Below are 20,142 nucleotides of genomic sequence, written 5' to 3'. Positions count from 1 at the left end.
GCTGGTACCTTTATGCTGATGAATCTAGTTGTTGATAAATCTAGGTTTTTAGTATAGAATTCCCACTGAGTACAGCTTGAAAGACTGCTGTAATCATCACTGGCTGACTTCCCCAGCAGGTCTGTTCCCACCCACATGTCTTCTGCCAACATTGGGACCCCTAACAGCAGTGGTCTGATTCAGTAGCTGCAGCAGTAAAACCTCATACAAATTGTCATGAGTCATTCAATATAGTATTGCCATTTCTGTATTTCAGCCAGATCCTATAGGGTCAGATGGGTGCCAGCACAGCCCAGGGGAAGCACAGGATGTCCCCTGAAGGGCACACTGCCTTGTTGGTACCTCAAACTGCAGCCCCAGCCAGAGTGGCTGCCTCCTTGTAGCAGCTCTCATTGTCACCGACTGGAGATCCTTCTCTCCACAGCAGTTAACCAGGAGATGACAAAATAATGAAGAGTCACCTGTGCAAGCCACTAACCTCTTATTCCCTTCTTTCAAAGAAAAAACCTAAAGTAAGAGGAGACATAACTGTGAAAACTCTCTCTGAGATGTGTTTTGGAGAACTTACAGTTAAGAAAATAATTTGCCTACAAAGTATCTACACACACAACCTTTTATCTTCTACTTGATAATAAATTCTGAGGCACAAATTATAGTTTTTTGGGGTTTTTTTCCAATATTTAACGATTTCAAAGAAGGCTCACAACACTGTGAAAACAGACATCTTTTTTCACACCAGCCAGGACAGCCTGTACTCTTTACATACTAGCCTGTACTCCTTGAGACTGCTTTTCAAGAGGCTGAAACTGGCACAAAAAAGAGCTTAAAAGTTTTCCATCTCAGCCTGAGAACCAAACAGGTGAGTCCAAAAGGCTTTTTAACAACAGAAGCTTTGTTCCTCAGTAAGAAGCATGCCTATCTCATGAACTGGAAAAAGTAAAGCAGTGAGACACAGCAGACTGGAGAAATACAAATTGCTTCTAGTACATAAATTTCAAAGCCAAAAATTTGCATTCTCACTCCCTAAATCCCTACTCTTAGAAGCAGCCAGCTCTGTGTGGGACACTTTCAAATGCTTACAGAAGCATCATTGAGAATAATCCATCAACATTTTTACAGCTGCCTTTTTGTAATGCAGAAAGGCCATAACAGGAATTTTATTAATGAACAAAAGCAACTTAAAAATCCTTACCGAGGACTTCTATGGCAGGGAAAATACTTCTATTACATTACAAAGAAATCAACACATTTATCTGAGCATATGAGAAGTGCTGCTAACTACAGATTGCCCATAATGTACTATGAGGAACACAAAGCCTGCAAAATTCAAAGTGTCTTGAGTTCTACTCCACCAGAATTTAATTTCAGTATGGGTCCTTTTGGGCTTATGTATTGCTGTGCAGATGTTGAGAATCCTCCCCCAAGGGCTTATAGGGACTCAGAAAAGGGAGACAGGAAATGGGGCTGGCAGGATGCACCAGGAATGGGGGAAGAGGCAATCAGAACAAGAATGGTTAAAGAAGACTCATAGCTCCTGCTGTTGAGACCTTGACTCCAAAGAGGCATTTTCAGTATAACCCTCCCAATGTCAATTACCAAAAATAATGGGGGAAAATGAATAAGCAATTTCACTGCTAGATAAATCTCATACATGGACTTTATATGTATGTATTATGGATATAGGTAAAATTTAAACTGCTATTTAGATAAATCAAAAACCAAAATACAATGTCATCAATAATTCTTGGAAGAAACCAAATTTAAGATAGAGTAAGACACCAATTTTCTTTTTATCCAAGCACAGCAACATATTTGCACACTGAATGCTTTTCATATATTAAGAAATGCTGACTGCAATAAGCTACTATTCATTAGGAAGTCTTCCGAGCACAGGAAATTTAAAATGTATTCTCTAAAAGAATAATTCCCTTTCTTCTTGTTAGTTCTTAAACCTAGACATTGATAAGCATTATCAATGTGATAAATGACCTTCAAATTAGATGACACAAAGAACACCGCTAAAGAAAAGTTCTCTTTCTTTATAAAGGCAATATACAACCATACAAGACCCCCAGCATCTATACAGCTAACCTTCTTTTCGGAAGAGTTACATTCATGAAATAATTCTGTCCTGCAAAAAGCTGGCTTGTCCCTAACCAGGGCTATTCAGAACACAAATTTCAGCTTAATGAGGGTTGTAACTTTATAGGGAGTTGGAGCAGCCTTGCAGTACCGTGAGCAGTGCATTCCTGAAACTCTCCTATACCAGTGTAATGTCAACAGAAAAGGCTGAGTGGTGATGTAATGTCTGAGGGCATGCCAGAGTCAAGACACTTTTTGTTTGATTCACAGGGTACAAGTTATTTCTCCCCACCCCCGCCTTTTTAAAACAGGCAATACACAGTTGATTTTACAGCCACAAGCCTTATACAGCCTCACATTATCTACACAGGGAGAAACAGGAATGAACTGATAGCATTCATCATTGTGACACAGGCAACAATTCTTGAGCAAGAAAACCTTTTGGACTATTTGAGTTTGGAGAGTGGTAGTGTTTTGTGGTTTCTTTCTGGGCCTTTTTTTTGCTGTTGCCCATCACTATAGCCCTGAGGCTCCTACACTTAAATACACATTTGGTTGGGTACCCAAAGTCCTGCAATACTTTCTGTATCCTCAGATATAAGCTATTTTCTATACCAGTCTAGCAACTAAAAATCCTTAGTATTTAATCAATATTTCCCAAATTCTAATGCTGACATGAAGAATAGAAACTCACCCAGCACTGTGACATGACCAGACAGTCTCACACATTTAATATTTGTATATAATTAAACACTGGCGCATACTAAAGTCAGTGGGACTTGAGTGTATAAATAAACTGTTTTTAAAATTGTGGACCTAGATGCCCAGAAGAATGGATAAATTATGTTCTCACACAAATCTCTATAGCCAACAAAGGCTGAGAGTCATGCTGGATCCATCCAGCCTACCTTACCCTTACTCTCTTTCACAGCTGTATGATTGAAGTGAGCTCCTGGATAATGCAAACACCACATCATTTTGAACCTGTTTATGACTCAACATCAGAGCTCTTCCTCAAAAAGTAGAAAAATTGGTGTCATGTGAATAGGTCATTACACCAATGACAAGGACAAAAAAAAAATTCTGAGAGGAGCACACAAAGGTAAGTTTAAATGGGTGCAAATAAAATATCAGCTAAACAATGCCTCTCAAGCTTTGGTAGTTGCAAGAAACAAAAAAAGCATGATGTGGCATTTCTAGGAAAATTGCTCATGTGTGTATATATATAAATATATATATACAGACACACACACACTGCTCATGGACTTTGAAATCAGGCTCAGAAGGACTAGGGCTTTTGGAGGCAAACAATAGCTTGCAAGGCCACAAAGAGAAAAAAAAAAAGCTGTTCATCCTCTAAGATCCCCATCACTTAGCTTGTGCTGCAACCCACAATACCTGCAAGAACTCAAAATCACATAAGCATTTCAGAACGTATTCTTAAAAAAAGAAGAAAACAAAACAAAAACATTGTACTTAACAAGTGAGTCTTTCAGCATTTGGTACCTTAAAGCATTAATGATATACCTTTCTTTGCTAAGATGTTTCAACCTACTTGCATCTCAGATGCTCCCGTAAAAGGAGGTGGTATACAGATCACTGCACACCTGATGGTAGCAGACTTCCCTCTAGAGTGACACATCAGGAGCTCTGGCTCCAAGTCCTTTTGAGTACCTATCACAATCTGTGAGCCCCCCAAAAAAAACAATACTGAGAAAATATTAGAAAGTCTAACCCCCATCAACAGACAAACCAATCAAACTGTTCCCCAACTAGTAGTCTGTGTTTTGTTTCTGCAAAGAAATTTCATCATTTTAATACACATACCTTGTCAAAGTAAGAACACTTCTGGTCATTTTGAGAACTTAAGCATTTGGCTTCTTAAGATATAAAGGCAATCTCCAAGAGAACTCTTAAGTTGTGTGCTAGCAGCTCAGAATCTGCTCATTTCTGCCATATCAGAATGCAACCCATTTGGATGTAGATTTTCACCACTGTATTAAAACAAATTTCCAAAGGCAACCCAAAAGGCAACCAGCAGTTATAGGGTTTTAAACCCTGATGGCCATAATTTACAAGAAAACTTCCTGTGAGCAAACCCTTTGCTATGTACAAACTTGAGAGGAAGATTAGCAAAGGCTACAGTTCTGTGAGGAGCTGTGTTACAGAGCTGAAAGGCCATTTCTCCATCTCCCATCTGTCTTCTGATCCCTATATCACATCCAAATGCTTGTCAGAACTCTGAGTGTCAGTACAAGTCATTAACCCAGGAAAATAAGTAAATGCTGCTGCCAAGTAAAGAAGTGGTATCAGTGAAAGGTCTTGCATTACCTCTGCTGGACAAGTCCTCCCCCTCTCAGCAGTTCACTTTTTTCCCAATGCAATTGCATTCTAAACAGTGATGAGTTCAGGATAATCCTTTCTTATCAGAATTAAAATATAGTATAGAAATGCAACTTTATGAGATGAATTACTTGTGCAGACAACACATAATAGTTTTTCAACACAGGAGACTCCATTTTTAATTTAGTGTGCTCTATAAGAAAGGTACAACCTAACTATTTAAGAAAGCTTAAAGGAGAAAAAATATCAAGTTGGCAGTTTCATAAAGATGAAAAGAAGAATCGAAGACAGAGAAAATCAGAGGTTCAATGTGAAAAAATTGCTAAAGAAGCCTTCCTACCACAAGTGCCACTCACAATTGGAAAGCAACTTGCTTATCCACAAGTCCCTTCAAATGAGCCTTAGCCCACACAAAATTTTGATCCTGAGGAAATACAAGCAAGGTATTCTGTAAAGTTTACTTTGCATGGATCTCAAATGAGAGACACTCTTTATAAATGCTAAGAACAGCAATATTAAAAGGGTGAGGCAACAGGAGCCAGATTAAATTGGATACAGAACTATTAGTTCTTTTGATGAATTCTGATTCACAGGGGTGAAGACTTGCATACTTACAAAAGCATACTCATTGTACAGAAAGCTGAAACTCAAAAAAATTATTATTTTGTTCACCTTGTCTATCTTCCAATAGGTTCCAACTCTAATCTTCTTTTCTAGATATACCTGCAACTGCAATTGGGTTCCCTGTAAAAGGCAGTCCCTATGAAGGCTATCCCTAGTGTTGACAGTCTTAGCCACTGAATTTGAACATTACTGGGCAGTTTCAGACAGAGCTGGAGCATGTGTTGGCATTTTCTGACCTCATTATCATTTTTCCTTCCAGTTAGAAGATGGGTATGAGTTTGTGTCTAAATGTCAAATTCCACATCTCTCTAACATTCCACAGAAAAGTTCATCTTCCCTATTAGCTTCATATAGTTTTACGAGAGACTATAATAGTCTTTTGCTGATTTCCAACTCATTAGCAGCATTACCTGCTGCTATTTATCTGAACAGAAGGTCTGTCAAGCCACAAGAATATAAAGTTTTTTTAAAATGTAGGCTCCTGAAGTATCACATCAGCCTGATACAAAACAGACATACTCCTCTTAAAATAACACCATACCCATCAGAAAATGCCTTAGAAAGCAGAGCAGCATATATTAAGACTTTTCTCTACATTTTAGTAACAAATGAGAAGCCAAATTATGTGTCAGAGTGTACACATAATTTAGGCTCCACACTGAGTTCCAGAGGAGAAAAGTGTGTTATCTTTAGGGTGACTAAATAATAGAACACAAATTGTCAGTGGTTTTCTTCTTAACCAACACGTGTTTTTCCAGTGCTTTAAAGTAAGCCACTCCATTGTTTTAAATGAGTTTCATTATCACATTTTCACACTCTTGCCAAAAAATATTCAGAACTAAGGAACACTACTCAAATTCAGTGACATGAATGTATTTCCTTCTTGCAATCTGAAAGAAGCTCAACTCTGCCTCCTGCAGCAGCAGCAACAGAATTGGTGATCAAGTTCTGACTGCAGGAATTTTGCTGATGACAGTTAAGAAATTTTCAGATCATAGTTTGATACTATCATAACTTGAAAATACATATTTTGTCCTTTAACAGTGCTTGTGATTGTTAAATACAGCTGTCCAAAGACAATATCTGGCTCTAGAATCATAAGAACTTCTGTTAGCCACTTTATGTGTGACCTATTTCTTTGTGATCAGTAGTAGGGACAGAGCCCTGCCTCAGTGAAGTAACGGACTATTCCTTCCTAACCACCTGTCATCATCACTTACAGATCAGTGACTACAAAATCCTATTCTACCTGATCTAGTAGTCAAGTATTAAAAGAGAAAAATTATAATTTGAAATAAGAATTAATAACTCTATAAATACACAACATTTACATTTTGTGGAATTGCCTCTACGCCACTCTGTAACAAAACTGAAATGCAAGGAAGATCCTTCCATATCATATGTAGATGAGTAGATAACATTGTATTAATTGGACCTAAAAAAACAGCAAATATTTTCTTCTGCATGTCATCTTCCAAGTAAGTATTAGATCACATCAAACAACAGGTAAAACTTCTCCTGTGTTCTGGTATGTTTTCCTTCTTTCAGAGCCCACATTGCAAAACAGTTCTGAATAAGCCCGTACGTGTCCTGCTTCCTGCGTTATCTGCTGAATCAGAAAGAAGCCACCCTCACAAGGGCGTTCCCAAACAGTCATGGAAACTCTGGAGACTCAGGGCAGCATTGCTCATTACCTGATCCCGATCACCCGCAAAGCAGCAGCTCTTCATGGTGCAGGAGTTGAAGTAGCCCTGGTTGTCGAACTGGAAGACGGGCAGGCGGCAGTGGATGTCGTAGAGCACGGGGGGCAGGCGCCGCCGCAGCGCCAGCAGCTGCGTGCCGTTGCTGTTGAAGCGGACGCTCATGGCGCTCTGAAGGGAAAGGTTCCCACCGTAGCGGAGCAGGGAGCTGGGAAAACACGGGTGGGACTAAGTGAGATGGGCTGCACATACCAACTCAACTACTTAGAGACACAACTCTCTTTAATCTTCCTTAGGCTTTTCAAACAAACAAGCCCAGGAAACTATAATCTTACTTCGTTTCTTCTTTCAGTTCCTGAAAAATCTTAATTTGAAACCTGAATGACAAGCTATCAAAATGATATGTTTGTAAAGTCTTCAGAAGAGAAAAGTTAAAGACTGTGAGTAGTTTTGTTAATAAAAAATCCATTAGCAAAGTTGGACAGAGCACTTTGCCTTAAAAAGGCTGTCCTTTTACTTTTGTTAGCTGGTTCTTGAACCAAGCAGTCTTTCTGCCTTGCTCTGGCACCAGATGACATTTTCTCCAAATGTAGACAGGCTGGCCATTCTCTCTCTCCTGCTTCTATTTATATCTCTACAAGGCATCAGAGGATGTTTAAACTCCACAATCAGTTCCAGATGTCTTAAATAAAAGGACATCTTACTAACATGTTATTGCAAGAAATGCTAAAATAAGTTACTTAGCTAATCTTGAACTAGCTTCATCTAAAAATATTGCCAAGTAGGCAAGACAATTATGTTATCACATGACATTATTACCTAAAACTCTCATGTGGCAGGATTAGCTGGTTTCCTTGTCCCATATAAGGCTGTATATTCACAGCTGGAGTATTTGTATCCATTCTTATTGACATACACAAAACAAAACCAAAGGTTCACAAATTCCAGACTGTCTTTAAAAAAAGCAACAAATATGGAATTTGTTCCATAAAGCAACCTAAAGTTAATTAAAGCACACCTTAAATGCAACTTGTACAGATTTTCTGTTCTTTTCAAGGACTACATTCAATCTGTGTACATGAAATGATTGTGAATATGGAAAGTGAGCCAAAGATGGAAGACATTTTATCTCTTTTTTTGTTCAGTGATCACTTCCCAAACAGGACTAGAGCTCAATTTTTTTGTTAACACTTCTGTTTTGAGCAATAGCCATCAAATCTTGTTGAGAGCTGTGACCTTTATGTCCCTTCTGGACCAGAAAAAGCATGCCAGCTCAGAATTAGTAAGTTCTAGAGGGAAGCTTATTCATAGATTTTAATGCATAACACCTTTTGATATAGGCCTTTACCCCAACAACTGTGGAGAATGAGTCACTCCACATGGATGGGAAGCCACATTCCATGCAGGTCAAAACATGCATCATTGCCTGAGATACAGTGAAGTTAAAAAACCATTGTTCCTAAGCCAGAGTTAAACAAAACCAACACAAAATATAAGATTCTGCATAATGAATGCCTTAGAAATATGCTGCTCTCTCACACACACACTCTTTGTGGCACCATGGCTTTGACTGCTCAGTGCACAAAGGCACCAGAAGTCACATTTTAAGGACTAGTAAGTTCTTGAGGCTGGGCACCAAAACTTCACAACACTTTTATCAGCGTGAACAGTCCTGGTGTCTCATGTTCTCCTCCTCCAAGACAAAGTTGCCAAGCTTTTATTAATCATGTTCAAGGTATTTAATTAAAACCAGAGAGAATTTAATACTAGAAATTGTAAGCTTAGAGACAAGGATTTAGGATTCCTCTCATCAGCCCTTTTTTCTGTTAATTGAGATCAATCAAGTACTCACCTCAAAATACTCAGGCATTAAAAATCAAAAAAAAACTAAATATCATATGCGTTTTGGTTATTTTTGCCTCCTCTTTTCTCATAGTTCTTAGCAAGCCATTTCTTTTTCTATGGAATTTTCCGCTTTCTTCAAAAAGGACAAATAAGTTAGCTAAAACATTGTAAATCCCCCCAAAACCCCAACCCAACCAAGAATTTAACACAAAAAACAGGCAGAAGAAACAATTCCAGATTTTTTTTTGCTAAGAAAAGTTAATTTTTAATAAAAAATATATGAGTTGTCCAACATGAATAAGAAAGTCATAACAAATATGCACCAACCAGACTTAATGTTTAGGTGCAACCACTGCTGCATTGAGATTAAGCTTCTCCCCTCATTACCAGTTCTCCCCCTTAATCCAAATCACAGCCCAGAACTCTCTCCTGCCTGCACATGAGTGAGCCTACCAGATGCCCCATCCTTTCAAGTCTTCAAGCAAAGTTTCCATCATTGCTAGTATTATGCCCTGCCTGAGATAATCTGAGATTATATTTTATAGCAATAGGAGTGCAATATTAAACTGGCTTCCCTTCTGCTTAGAGATGTTTCATTAAGCTCCTACAGCAGTCAAAGGTACCAAAGCAAAACTTGGAATTGAATTCTGTATTGTGCTACAGTAACTTCAGTGTGACAAAGGTCCAAAAGAATGTTTTACTTCAGAGATTAAAGGAAGCAAGAGAGACTGGAACTTCAGAAAAAAATATCCATACGTGAAAAGTCTAGAATTACAGAGCTGCACAGTTAATACTTCTCAAAAGAGCCACAGTTCTGCCTGCCTCAGACCCTCACTCCACACAATTCAGCTACACATGTGATGGATATACAGTTCCTGCTGCAGTGTTTTTAAACATTTGGCTCAAACAAAAGAAAGAAAACAAAAAAATGAAACCCCCTCACTAACAAAAGCAGTGAGCTAGTTTGGCTGATACAAAAAGAAATACTAAAATAGCTGTTTGCCATTCATTTATAGTGTAAGAGCAATGACTTTCCCCATTTGCCCTAATTCTGGCCCCAAAAGCCTGACACTATAGCTCCAAGTTCAGCATTTTGTGCTACTAATCACAAGACAGCAGTTTTCTGTTTTCCCCACCTAGCTTCCTCTCTGCCTCTTTGAAAGGACTTATTAAATTAACTGCACAGTGTTTTCCTTTAAGAAACTGAAAAGAGGCAGCAAGTAGTCAGGTGGGGATGAGGTGAACAAACTGACACAAACCCCCACCAAACATCCACTTCCTGATCCAAACAGAGGAAAAATATTTGCTCACTCTCTCTCCTCCTAGGACAGAACATCTGAGATATATATGTTCACAAACAAGAGGGGGGGATGTGTATGGAGGAGTGCAGCTCATGGCTCTATCTTGGTGGCAAAGCTGCTCACCTAGTTCTAAACAGAGGACATTTAAAGGATTTGAGAAATCTCTCTTTCTCTGCCTCATACTGCAGGCAGTGCACATGGCAGCAGTACTGAGAACTGAGGAGCTCTAAGACTTCAGGAACTTGCATCATGAAATTTTGGTGATTTTAGAACAATCATGATGATTTTCGGAAAAAAATAATAATTGCCCAAGATGCCTTCTAGATTATCCATCTCCATCAAAATTGCAGGAAAAAAGCAGTCAGCCCTCTCCAAGAAAGAAGCCAGCAGAAGTTATTTTTTACAATACTAATACTCATTAGTACTAAAGAGAATGTCTGAATCAAGGAGCTCTAAAAACCTTCAAATTAATCAGAATGAGAGCTTTTGAACTTTTTTTGGAGAGCGGGAAGGGCAGAGGAAGAGAAGCGCTGTGTTTCAGCATGTTCCAATGACTATATGCACCAGGGTGTTGTGCTGTACTTTTAGTCAGTGTTACTTTTGGATTTTTTCACAGAGGATTATGTGGGGCAGGGTAGACATGTTTGGATACGTTGCTCATGTTAGAACTGCCACTTCCTGCATGCACTAACAAAGGAGTTTCAGAGGCAACACCTTGCTGCAGTTACTAAAAGTTTACTGATGCAGCACTCCAGAAACAATACTCTCATCTTGAAGACACAGACCACGACAGCTAGTGAGAAATCTGAAGGCAATACTAAAAGGACACTTCTGAACAAGATGAGTGCTCTTTCTGCCAGAGGCATTATTTTTATGAATCCAAAGCCAGACTACTCAGATTTGCTCTGCTTCCAAATTTGGCTCACCCAGACAGCTGTGGAATGCTGATGTTGCCTACCAGCTCTGGAAGCAATATAGAGAGACACATGCACTTCTGAGTTTAAAAAAAAAAGTCATATTGTATGATTAAGAGAAATATTTAGTCCACAGATGGAACACTGCAATCCAAACACACATGATGGAGCTGGAGGGAGGCTGAGGAGGGAGAATGGACGATTCTATGCAATATGGTCATTTCCGTAGCTGGATATGCAGCACACAGGCAGCAGGCAAGAGCTGACTAAACACAGCTGAGCCAAACAATGGAAGGCTTTGAATCCACCAGCAGCACCACTAATGTAAATAATTTGGTTAACTGGCAGTTAGTGGAGCAAGGGAAGGAGCAGTATCACTGCATTGCAGTACAGGCACTGTCCTTGGGACAAGAGTGTCCTTTAAGAAAAGAAACTAATTAAGCAAGGGAAAAGTGTTGGTATCATAAGCAGCAGTGAGTGAGACTAAGTTAATGAAAGAATGACCTTAAAAGGAAAGAATGAGCTGAATGCTCGTAACTAATACACACCATTGCATACAACTGTGTTTGTCAGCAATTCTGTAACCACAAAATTGAGAAACTTCTAACTGTGCAAAAAAATAACTGGAATGAAACTTGGCAGACAGAATTTTGGCCTGGAAAACAGCAGAAAAGTTTGGGGGTTTATTTGCAAGAAAATTTTTGTGTGTTTGAAAGGACACAATTCATATAGAGTCTGAAGCAAACGTTTAAGAGCCAAATAACAGAAAAGTCAGCACAATCTTGAGCACAGTCTGCTCAGTAATCATGCAGACCTTTTTAAAGTAGATTATAAGTCTCAAATCTCAAGATAGATACAATTTATCTGCTTCTCAAAGAAACTAAGTGTACATTTCATTATAAGTATTCTAAGTGTTAACAAATGTGAAGGAAGTCAATCCATGTCTAAAGGTATACAAGACATACTCAAGATTTTATTATTTTTCAGAAACAAGCTAACTTTTCTAAGTTCTATCATCACTACTTCTGATTATCTTACTACCTTCACAAGAACTGTCTCCATGAGTCCTTACCAGGAGTAAGGGGTATTTGCTCAGATATTAAACAATAACCAAATAAAAAAAAGGCTGTGTATTATTAGCAAAACTAATATCTTTGCTTTTCTTCAAAAAGAAAGTACAATTAAAATTAACTCCATCCACGAAGATAAGAAAAGTACAGAATTCAGGGTGTTCAAGAATGTGACATTTCTTTGCTGTTTACTGTTAAGGTCAGAAACATATAAACTATGTTCAAAATGGAATCTCCCCATCATTAATGAACTTTCCTGCATGACAAACTCAAAGGTCAATACTCCAAACCACGAGGGCAATATTTTAATTTTTTAAATAACTGAGATTCTTATCTGATAACAGACTTCAGAAACTGGAGCCTTAAAAACATCAAACATCGCCATTTATGTACCCAGAGCAACCCAACAATGTAACAGCAAAGGCTTGCCTAGTTTGGTCCTTATGACCTAACTGCTTCACTGAATGAAAATGTCGCTACATCAGTGATCTCAGGCAGCTCTTCAGAAAGCATTGTGATTCCCTGCATTCTGCCTTTATTCACAGGAAAAGAGCTCAAGAATTTCAGTATTCTGAGGACGATGGCAAGGGCAGAGTAAAGTATACTAAATTCTCCTCCTTATCTGTATGACTTTTATCCTTTCAGGATTTAAGATTACATCTGCCATTGCAAAGAGTTAGCAGTAGCAAAAGACAATGAGTGGAAAAAAAAATATCCCATTTGTTTGAATGCTTCACATCCTCCTCCAGCCCTTGCAAAGGTTTGTTTAAGTCTCATTACAGATCTGTTCACGTTCTCCTGCCCTAGGTTTGCCCTCACCACAGATCTGTGGGTCACCAGGCACAAGTGTGTCCTATTCTCATGTAGGCTAGAATCATGTAGGTGTTACTGTAATGTAACCAATAAATGAGATCTAGTAAGCAGACAATTAGTTTTTCAGGGAAAAACCACCAAAAACCTAATCAAACAACAATAACATTTAGCTTGATTAAAAAAAACTTGAGAATACAATGTAAAAAGCAACTGCCCAACAACAACAAACTAGATGAAATACCTGATCTTTTCCATCCTTTTCTAATCCCTAAATTCTCTGATCAGGGTCCATTATGCAGCCTGTTCAGAAATAGCACCTTGTAGGATGGAGTACAGACTGTGACAGGGAACACTGCTCAGCTAAATCCAGCAAAACACAAACCAGCAGGTTCCATCAGATAACCAGATAGAGAAGATACAAATACAGTCAGACATGGCATGGGAAGATGACCTTTAGGCCAAAAAAAGGAGCAGGATGTGTTCCCAAAACCAAGCATTCACCAAAGTCTTTACAACACAAAGAACATGGATATCAGAGAATGTTACCTTCGAAAAATAATCTGAGTGTAGAAGTTGGCAATTCCTCCTGAAGAATGAAGCCATTTTCGTACCTTATGCAAAATCAGTCATGTGTCAATACTGCAGTCTTACAATAGATTTTTTCCTGCACATTTCTGTGCTACAATTGCTGTCTTGCATTAGGAAAGCTTATGAGTAACATCAGCCACAGATTTGTTCTCTTATTCAATAAAATATATATACACACAATGCCCTCCCTGCTTTCCTCTAGTGAAGCTGCAAGAATTTTTAAATTACAAAAACTACACAAGTAGATATTAAAGAAAATAACAGCAAGAAGAAAGTAGGCCTTTCTTTTGACAGGAAGAGTGGCAAGATCCTAAATGCTCCTGCAGAGGAAGAGTCCAGTCTTGAACTAGTAAAGCTTTTGCCTCTAGTAGATGAAAGATGAATATAAACTTTTACCTAAAGGTAAGTGAATATAACTGCAAGCATACCTTTGGACTCATCAGGTTGGTTCTACCACAATTTCCCCTGGACTGATGTTTCAAAGACTAATTCCCTTCTCTTACAATAGGGTTAAACAAATTTTTCACATGTTCTCCTAGTAAACACACTAAGAGGCTCTCGCCTTTGATTTCAGTCAACAATATTTTTTTTCCTTTCTCCTTTTTTTCCTTTTTAGACAAAAAAAAATTTTCTCTTTTAATTCCTTCCATATTAAATTGAGGGATAGATGTGATTAGGGCAAGATTTACAATGATTACTGCCTAAAGAAAGCCCTCTACAAAAACCCATTCAATCTGAGGTTCTTTTGAGCAACAGATTATACTTTCAAAATTTGCATTACAAGGACAATACTTTGCCCTTTAAATTCTTGCTTTAAAAAGACCTGGGTGCTAAAGTATTTCAAAGCTAACAAAAAGATTAAGCACCAGGAGGCTTTTGAAGTAGGCAGTTTTCCCTTTTCTTGGTACAGGAAAAACTGAGGGCAAGAAAGGTCAAGCAACAGACCTAACCAACACTCTGAAACAAAACCAGGTTTCCTGACTTGCTGTTTACAGTTACACAGTGTTGAATATCTAAAACCTGAATAGCAGAGCAAAGGGACAGTATTAAGTGCCTGCCAGAACCAAGAGCGTTAATGTGAGGATGCTGATAGGTGTGAGAAAGTTTCATCTTCAAATCAGAAAATCCCAGTGCATATGATGGAGAACAATCAAGACACCGAACAGAAGAATGACCATAGCCCTATCTGAGAACAACAAAGAATTAAAAGCTGAGCTACTAAGAACACTCTTTTCTATTATACAATTTGAACCTCAGTTCTCCACAATTCAGTTGTGTCTGATCAACAAATCCAGGGATCCTAGAGGAAAGCTAAAAATCTTTCTAAATACACTCCATTCCAGGAAGGACACCAGACTAAACACAGAGAAAGCTAAGCTAAACCCTCTATCCCAAGAGGGCTGACAAGATCATGCATAAAGCAGGACTGCAAATGAAATATGGAGTGTGTATATCTAGAATATAGCTAAGTGAGAGGGTCCTTCCTACGTTACCATCCCAGGAAACTCCACAATCAGGACATGGCCTAAGGGTGGGAAAAAGAGACTACATTACCTGGTTCACACACTTAAATACCAGGCACTATTTGGCAGACTTGCAAAGTTAAGTATTTCCAGACTATCTATTAGGTGATGCTTACACCAGCAACAGAAATTACTGCTTCAGAATAAAAAAAATTGTTTAACAATCAATTCACTGATCTACATAGTTCAAAACTTTAGGCTGCACTCCTGTCTTTAAAGAAAAAAAGGCAAAAAAAAAAAAGCATCAAATGACTAAAGGTGGTAACCAAAAAAAAGTCTCCTCAGGCAGGAAAGTCATCAATATGACTAAAGCCTTGATGATTGTTACCATCTCTCCTTGCCCAAAGACAAAAAAGGCTCATTTGCAAGTACTCCCTTTTTTCCTCTCAGTGAGAAGAAAGAAGGAAAGGCAGAGATAATTTAAAGTTAGAAACATCTAAGTGAGTCATTGAATTTGGCTAAATTTGTGGCAAACATTTTTGAGATTTATGTTTACAATAAGGAAATCAAAGCCAAAAGCCATCCAAAAAGTACTGCTCCCCCAGATGCCATTACTATTCAAATGTTCTTTCAATGCATCCTAAAGATTCCCAGAAAAATTCAATCCCATGAATTTAAGCAATAATCAGTTCACTTCCTAAAAGTTCAAAAGGGAATTTTTGAGAAATAATGGAACACAAATAAGAAGGGAAAGTGTCTACATTTAGGTTCTGTGTAATTTGGGGCAAATATGCCAAGTTGGATCTGGTTAGTTCTTTAAATTCTAGGTTGAGAAAGTGATCAGTTGAGCTGCCTCAGTAGCACAGAAGTGTAACATATGAGGATGGTACATGTGTGGGATGAGTTCTATTCTGAACTGCAATTGAAGACAAATAGTTATTTGATCTATTTGAGGTGGTATGGTTGACCCATATTGGTGAGTTCCAAAACAGCATTTACAATTTGTTAAAGTGTAGCCTAAATGAATTACTTTAAGCAACATCAAATCAGTCAAAAATCACAGCAAATTATTCTACTAGGAAGAGAAAGAAATTATAAGCCTGACAATGATCAAGTGGTTGCCAAGATACACACATTTCTCCTGCAGTCCTTAATACAGTGCTCTGCTCAGAGCAAGACTGACAAAGGTCTCCAAACAGAAACATGCAGCACGCTTCTATTGCACTGAAATAATTGAAACAGGTATTTGCCAATTCAATGATGTAGTGAACTGTTCCACCTGCAGGGGCTTAGGGAATCCCAAAGCAATCACACTGGAAGTGATGACAATCAGAAGCTTCTTTCCTTCACATGAAAAGTCAAAATGTAAGACAGTCAAAGCAAAATTTTAAATATCCTCATTACTATTCCTGCCATCATATATCACCTACAGATTCTACATGAAGAAAATTCCCAATTCACCAGCACTAGCTTTTAAGGAATGAGCTCTGAACCTTGGTAAGCTCACTGTCAGAAGCAAATCCTGTGTCTGGTCCCTGAATTACTATCCCCAACACAATCGCTAACAATACTGATCCCTCACACTTGCAGAAGCTCAGTATTTCATCCAACATACCAGACATCTTGGTAACACACAGATAAAAAAAGGCAACAGTTACTTTGTAGAGTGAACTCAGCAAGGAAACCTAGAAAGGATAAAAATTCAGCACATGGGTGAGCATTACTCAGAAAATAACTGCCATCTCTGTTCTTCTTGTGTGATCTCTAAGAATCAAATACCTTGAAGGTATGACCCTAGAAACTAAAATTGGCAACCACTGGAGACCTCAATCTATGGACTTGTACTCAGTTATGATGCTGTGTTTATGACCTTAGAATACCTTCAACATCACCACAGGGATTTTCTAAAGTCCTCTGTATGCAACAGGTTACAAATATCACCTGTGGTACAGACAGAGCTGCAAATACTCATCTCCCTTTCCCTTGCACATCCACTTATCAAAAAAAAAAAAAACAAACCAAAACCCTAACAGAATTAACCATGCCATTATTCAGAGGTAATATTCAGTCCTCTCTTGCAAAGCTGGTCTACTTGACATGCATTTAACTAAACTATGAACAACTGCTCTCAAATTTCCTGTAGATCTGGTAGCTACCACTCCTATTTTGATACTGAGAGGGGCCTCCTAAACCTTAAGCCTAGCTTTTCCAGCTACGTATCAATCTAATACCACCTGCAAGATTTCTATGTCCAACTGTATTTTCCTCTTGCTACCAGACCACTGATACAAAACCAAAAAAAGGTAATACTCATCAGGTCTTTGAAAGGCTGGGAACTCAATGAAGTAAGATAAACTACCAGTCAAAGCAATCAAGAGCCAAGAACTGGGTTTTCAAAAGTACCTATGATCTCCAATACATGTGGACCAGAAGTTATGGATGTCATAGATTGTTTAAGAGTTGGATTGTGTTTACTTGCAGTACAATGAGTAAGCTGAACACCTAGTAATTAGCACTTGGCAGAAAAGCTCTCTTCAAGACAGAGGCTTGAGGAAATACAGTCAGTTCAAGACCAGCAGCACAGTGCAGCCACTCTTTCAAAGTCATCCACACATTGGAAAGATCAACACACATCAACATTCATAAACTTGCTAAGAAGAGTCCTCTCTTAAGAGCCCCTTGAACGTAATTTGTTTACTACAGGGAAGAATTTCTATACCTCTACATTTTGTTTACTGTTTAATGAGCTAATCACTAGATGATTCACTAATATCTAACAACATGTGTTCCTTGCCCACAGCTTGGGAGTTTGCTTCTCTAGATTCTCAGACTTATTGCAGCATGAAGATCAGTTTAAAAACATGTGATGGTCATTAATAGGACAAATCAATATAATTTTGATCTCAAAAACTTCCACATATGTTGATGTAAGTGATGGGTCAGAGGGAACATAGGAAAAGAAAGCATTAAGGGTACAATGATAATATTTTCTTAAGGGAAAAACAGTCTTTTCATTTCAGTAAAAAGAATGAGATGATCATGGAGCTGCCTGGAAAAAGAGAAGGGAGAACATGAGTACCTAACAACAGCTGAAATTACACAGTCTTTGCTTGAGATATATAGGTACTCCAACTTGCTGAGTTCCCCCCAGCAATTCTGTAACAATATTTTTAATAGATATTTTATTGTAAATACTTTAAGAAGCACAGACCTCCCTCTTGAACTTTCTTTTAAAAAGGCACAGCTTCCAGACCCCATCTAGCGGTGTGAATGCCTTACAGCAGTCTCCTCAATCAAAACCACATTTAAAGCTTTTCAATGCACTCCTTTTAAAGAAGAAACATACAGATGGTTTCAGTTTAACGTCCACCTGAAGGAATAGAAATACTTACACATTCTAAAAATAGAAAAATAAGATTTCCAGACTCCCTAGTCAGCTTATAATTGTAGAATTATATTAGTCCTATATTTATAGCACTTCATATGCTATTTCTGAGGAGCCAATCCACCACATCCAGATCTTATTAGTATACTGGGATAGGAGGAGAGAATCTCAATTGCTGCACTAAATATGAGACAGCAGAGATATCAAGCTGTGAATGAACTTTGGGAAAAAGCAAAATGAATCCGCCTCTGTATCCTGACTCAGTCAGCAAGACTAATCAAATTATGATTATTTGAAGTGAGCTAAACTTTCCACAATTCAGACTGTGCAACTGTCTCTAAATTTCTCCATGCATGCCAAGAAATGCTGGCTTTTCAATCACCTCCTTCACTGTGGCAGCCAAGCATAAAGCACTCCCAGCTTCCTATTAGACAGTTAACCAATTCCACAGTACATTAATAAAATCTACTCAAAATATGGACTTCTTTCCCAGCCCTAAAAGTATTCAATTTAAAATTTTTAGGGGTGTTTAATGGTGCGTAAAGAAGTGGACAAAACCGATTTTCCTGGCTGGAAGCATACAACAGCAAGCTGAGACAAATTCTCCCATAACTCAATTGGAGAAGAGCCATGTAAAAGTCCTCAGATTTTCTGGATAAATAAGCTCATTTATTCCTGTCAAGCAATGGAATCTATATCTGAATTCTCTAACCTACAAGGACATGACTGCTCTATTCAATGTTTTGAAAATGTAGAGCTATTAGCTTAAAACTACACAATTAGCCATATTCCAGTGACTGACACACAAGTTTAGAAGTTAATAGCAAATCTCTCCTTTTCTGATAGTCCATTATCAAGCTGAACAGCATCAAAGAAAAACTATACTTCCTCTGAGAAGTCTTTGCTGATTAAAATCAGATATTCAACATCAAGCCTGATCCCCTCAAATGAGTAAAGGCCCCCCAATTCCTGTGAGTTTTATCAAACCTCACCTATATCTGTAAAAAGCCTCAACACACACAGTGCTCTTGGCTGCAATGTGTATTGTGTGAAAATATTGCTAACTACAATGTGAAGGTATTGCTAACTACAGTACTGCTACTGGCCACAAACAGCTAGTCTTTGGAATTTCAAGCTTCTCACTTGCTGGATTTTGCAGACAAGCAGCAGCAAAATTGCCCAGAGCAGCCGCCAGTTATGAAGCAAAAAGTAGTGCCTGCATTACCTAACTCTGCCTCCATCTGAGAACAGACAGTAGTTGGGGCCATGAGTTTTACAGAAAGTGTTATTTCAGCAGCAAATTATTAACTACACTTAACCATTTCCCATGTCCCATATTGGTAGAGTGCTGTGGTCCAGCCTAGCCCACTGGAGTTAAAATTTTGGCAACCCACAGTAAACACTTAAAAGTATCTAAATTTCTTCCCCTTCTTTCTACTCATTCAACCTCTAATCAAAACTGCACTACCACAGAACGTGACAAAGCAGGTCAAGTTGAAATTATCTGGTACTTTCTATTGGCACCACGGGTGGAATGATAGGAGTGAAAATCTTCCACAGTGGCCTCAGTGTTATGATGGACTGCATCAATACTGAAGGACTGGAAGAATTTCCCTTGATGGCTTAAGGCATAAAAATCCCTCACCGGTGAAAATCATATGCAGTAATGTAGATAAAAAAAGTAGACTAGGGAAGAAACAGACAGACCTAGCAATTTTTTATTGTCGTTATTTGTTGTCATTATATTGCAAAGGTTTCATATTGTTGCCTCCTCAGTGCAAGTGTTTCATATCTCCTTGATGTTTCTCATAGGCAGCTCCTCTAAGCACTGACTTTTCCTTCTCACAGAAACCAACCCACTCCAGTTCCCCCTCAAACAGCCAACCCACTCTTTTATAACACTCTTCTGATTGGCTACAGCTGTGGCCAGTTAAAGCCAGGCCTGCTCCTAATCTTTAATAATTAACCCAGCTGCAACTCCTTAGGGGTCAGATTACTTTCTACACTACCTTCA

At 38.4% G+C, this 20,142-nt stretch overlaps 1 protein-coding gene across 1 annotated transcript in view; it reads right to left on the bottom strand.

The window, feature by feature from the left end:
• DCAF5 (DDB1 and CUL4 associated factor 5) overlaps window positions 1-20,142 on the bottom strand; it is a 66,968-nt gene that overhangs the window by 26,106 nt on the left and 20,720 nt on the right. The window contains exon 6 of the mRNA XM_059474378.1: window positions 6,744-6,957. Within this exon, the coding sequence (XP_059330361.1) occupies window positions 6,744-6,957 (214 nt within the window). The remainder of the gene's footprint in view (window positions 1-6,743; window positions 6,958-20,142) is intronic.

This window comes from Ammospiza nelsoni, chromosome 6 (genome assembly GCF_027579445.1).
Source record: "Ammospiza nelsoni isolate bAmmNel1 chromosome 6, bAmmNel1.pri, whole genome shotgun sequence".
Classification (NCBI taxonomy): domain Eukaryota; kingdom Metazoa; phylum Chordata; class Aves; order Passeriformes; family Passerellidae; genus Ammospiza; species Ammospiza nelsoni.
This window is presented reverse-complemented; position numbering and strand designations above follow the sequence as displayed.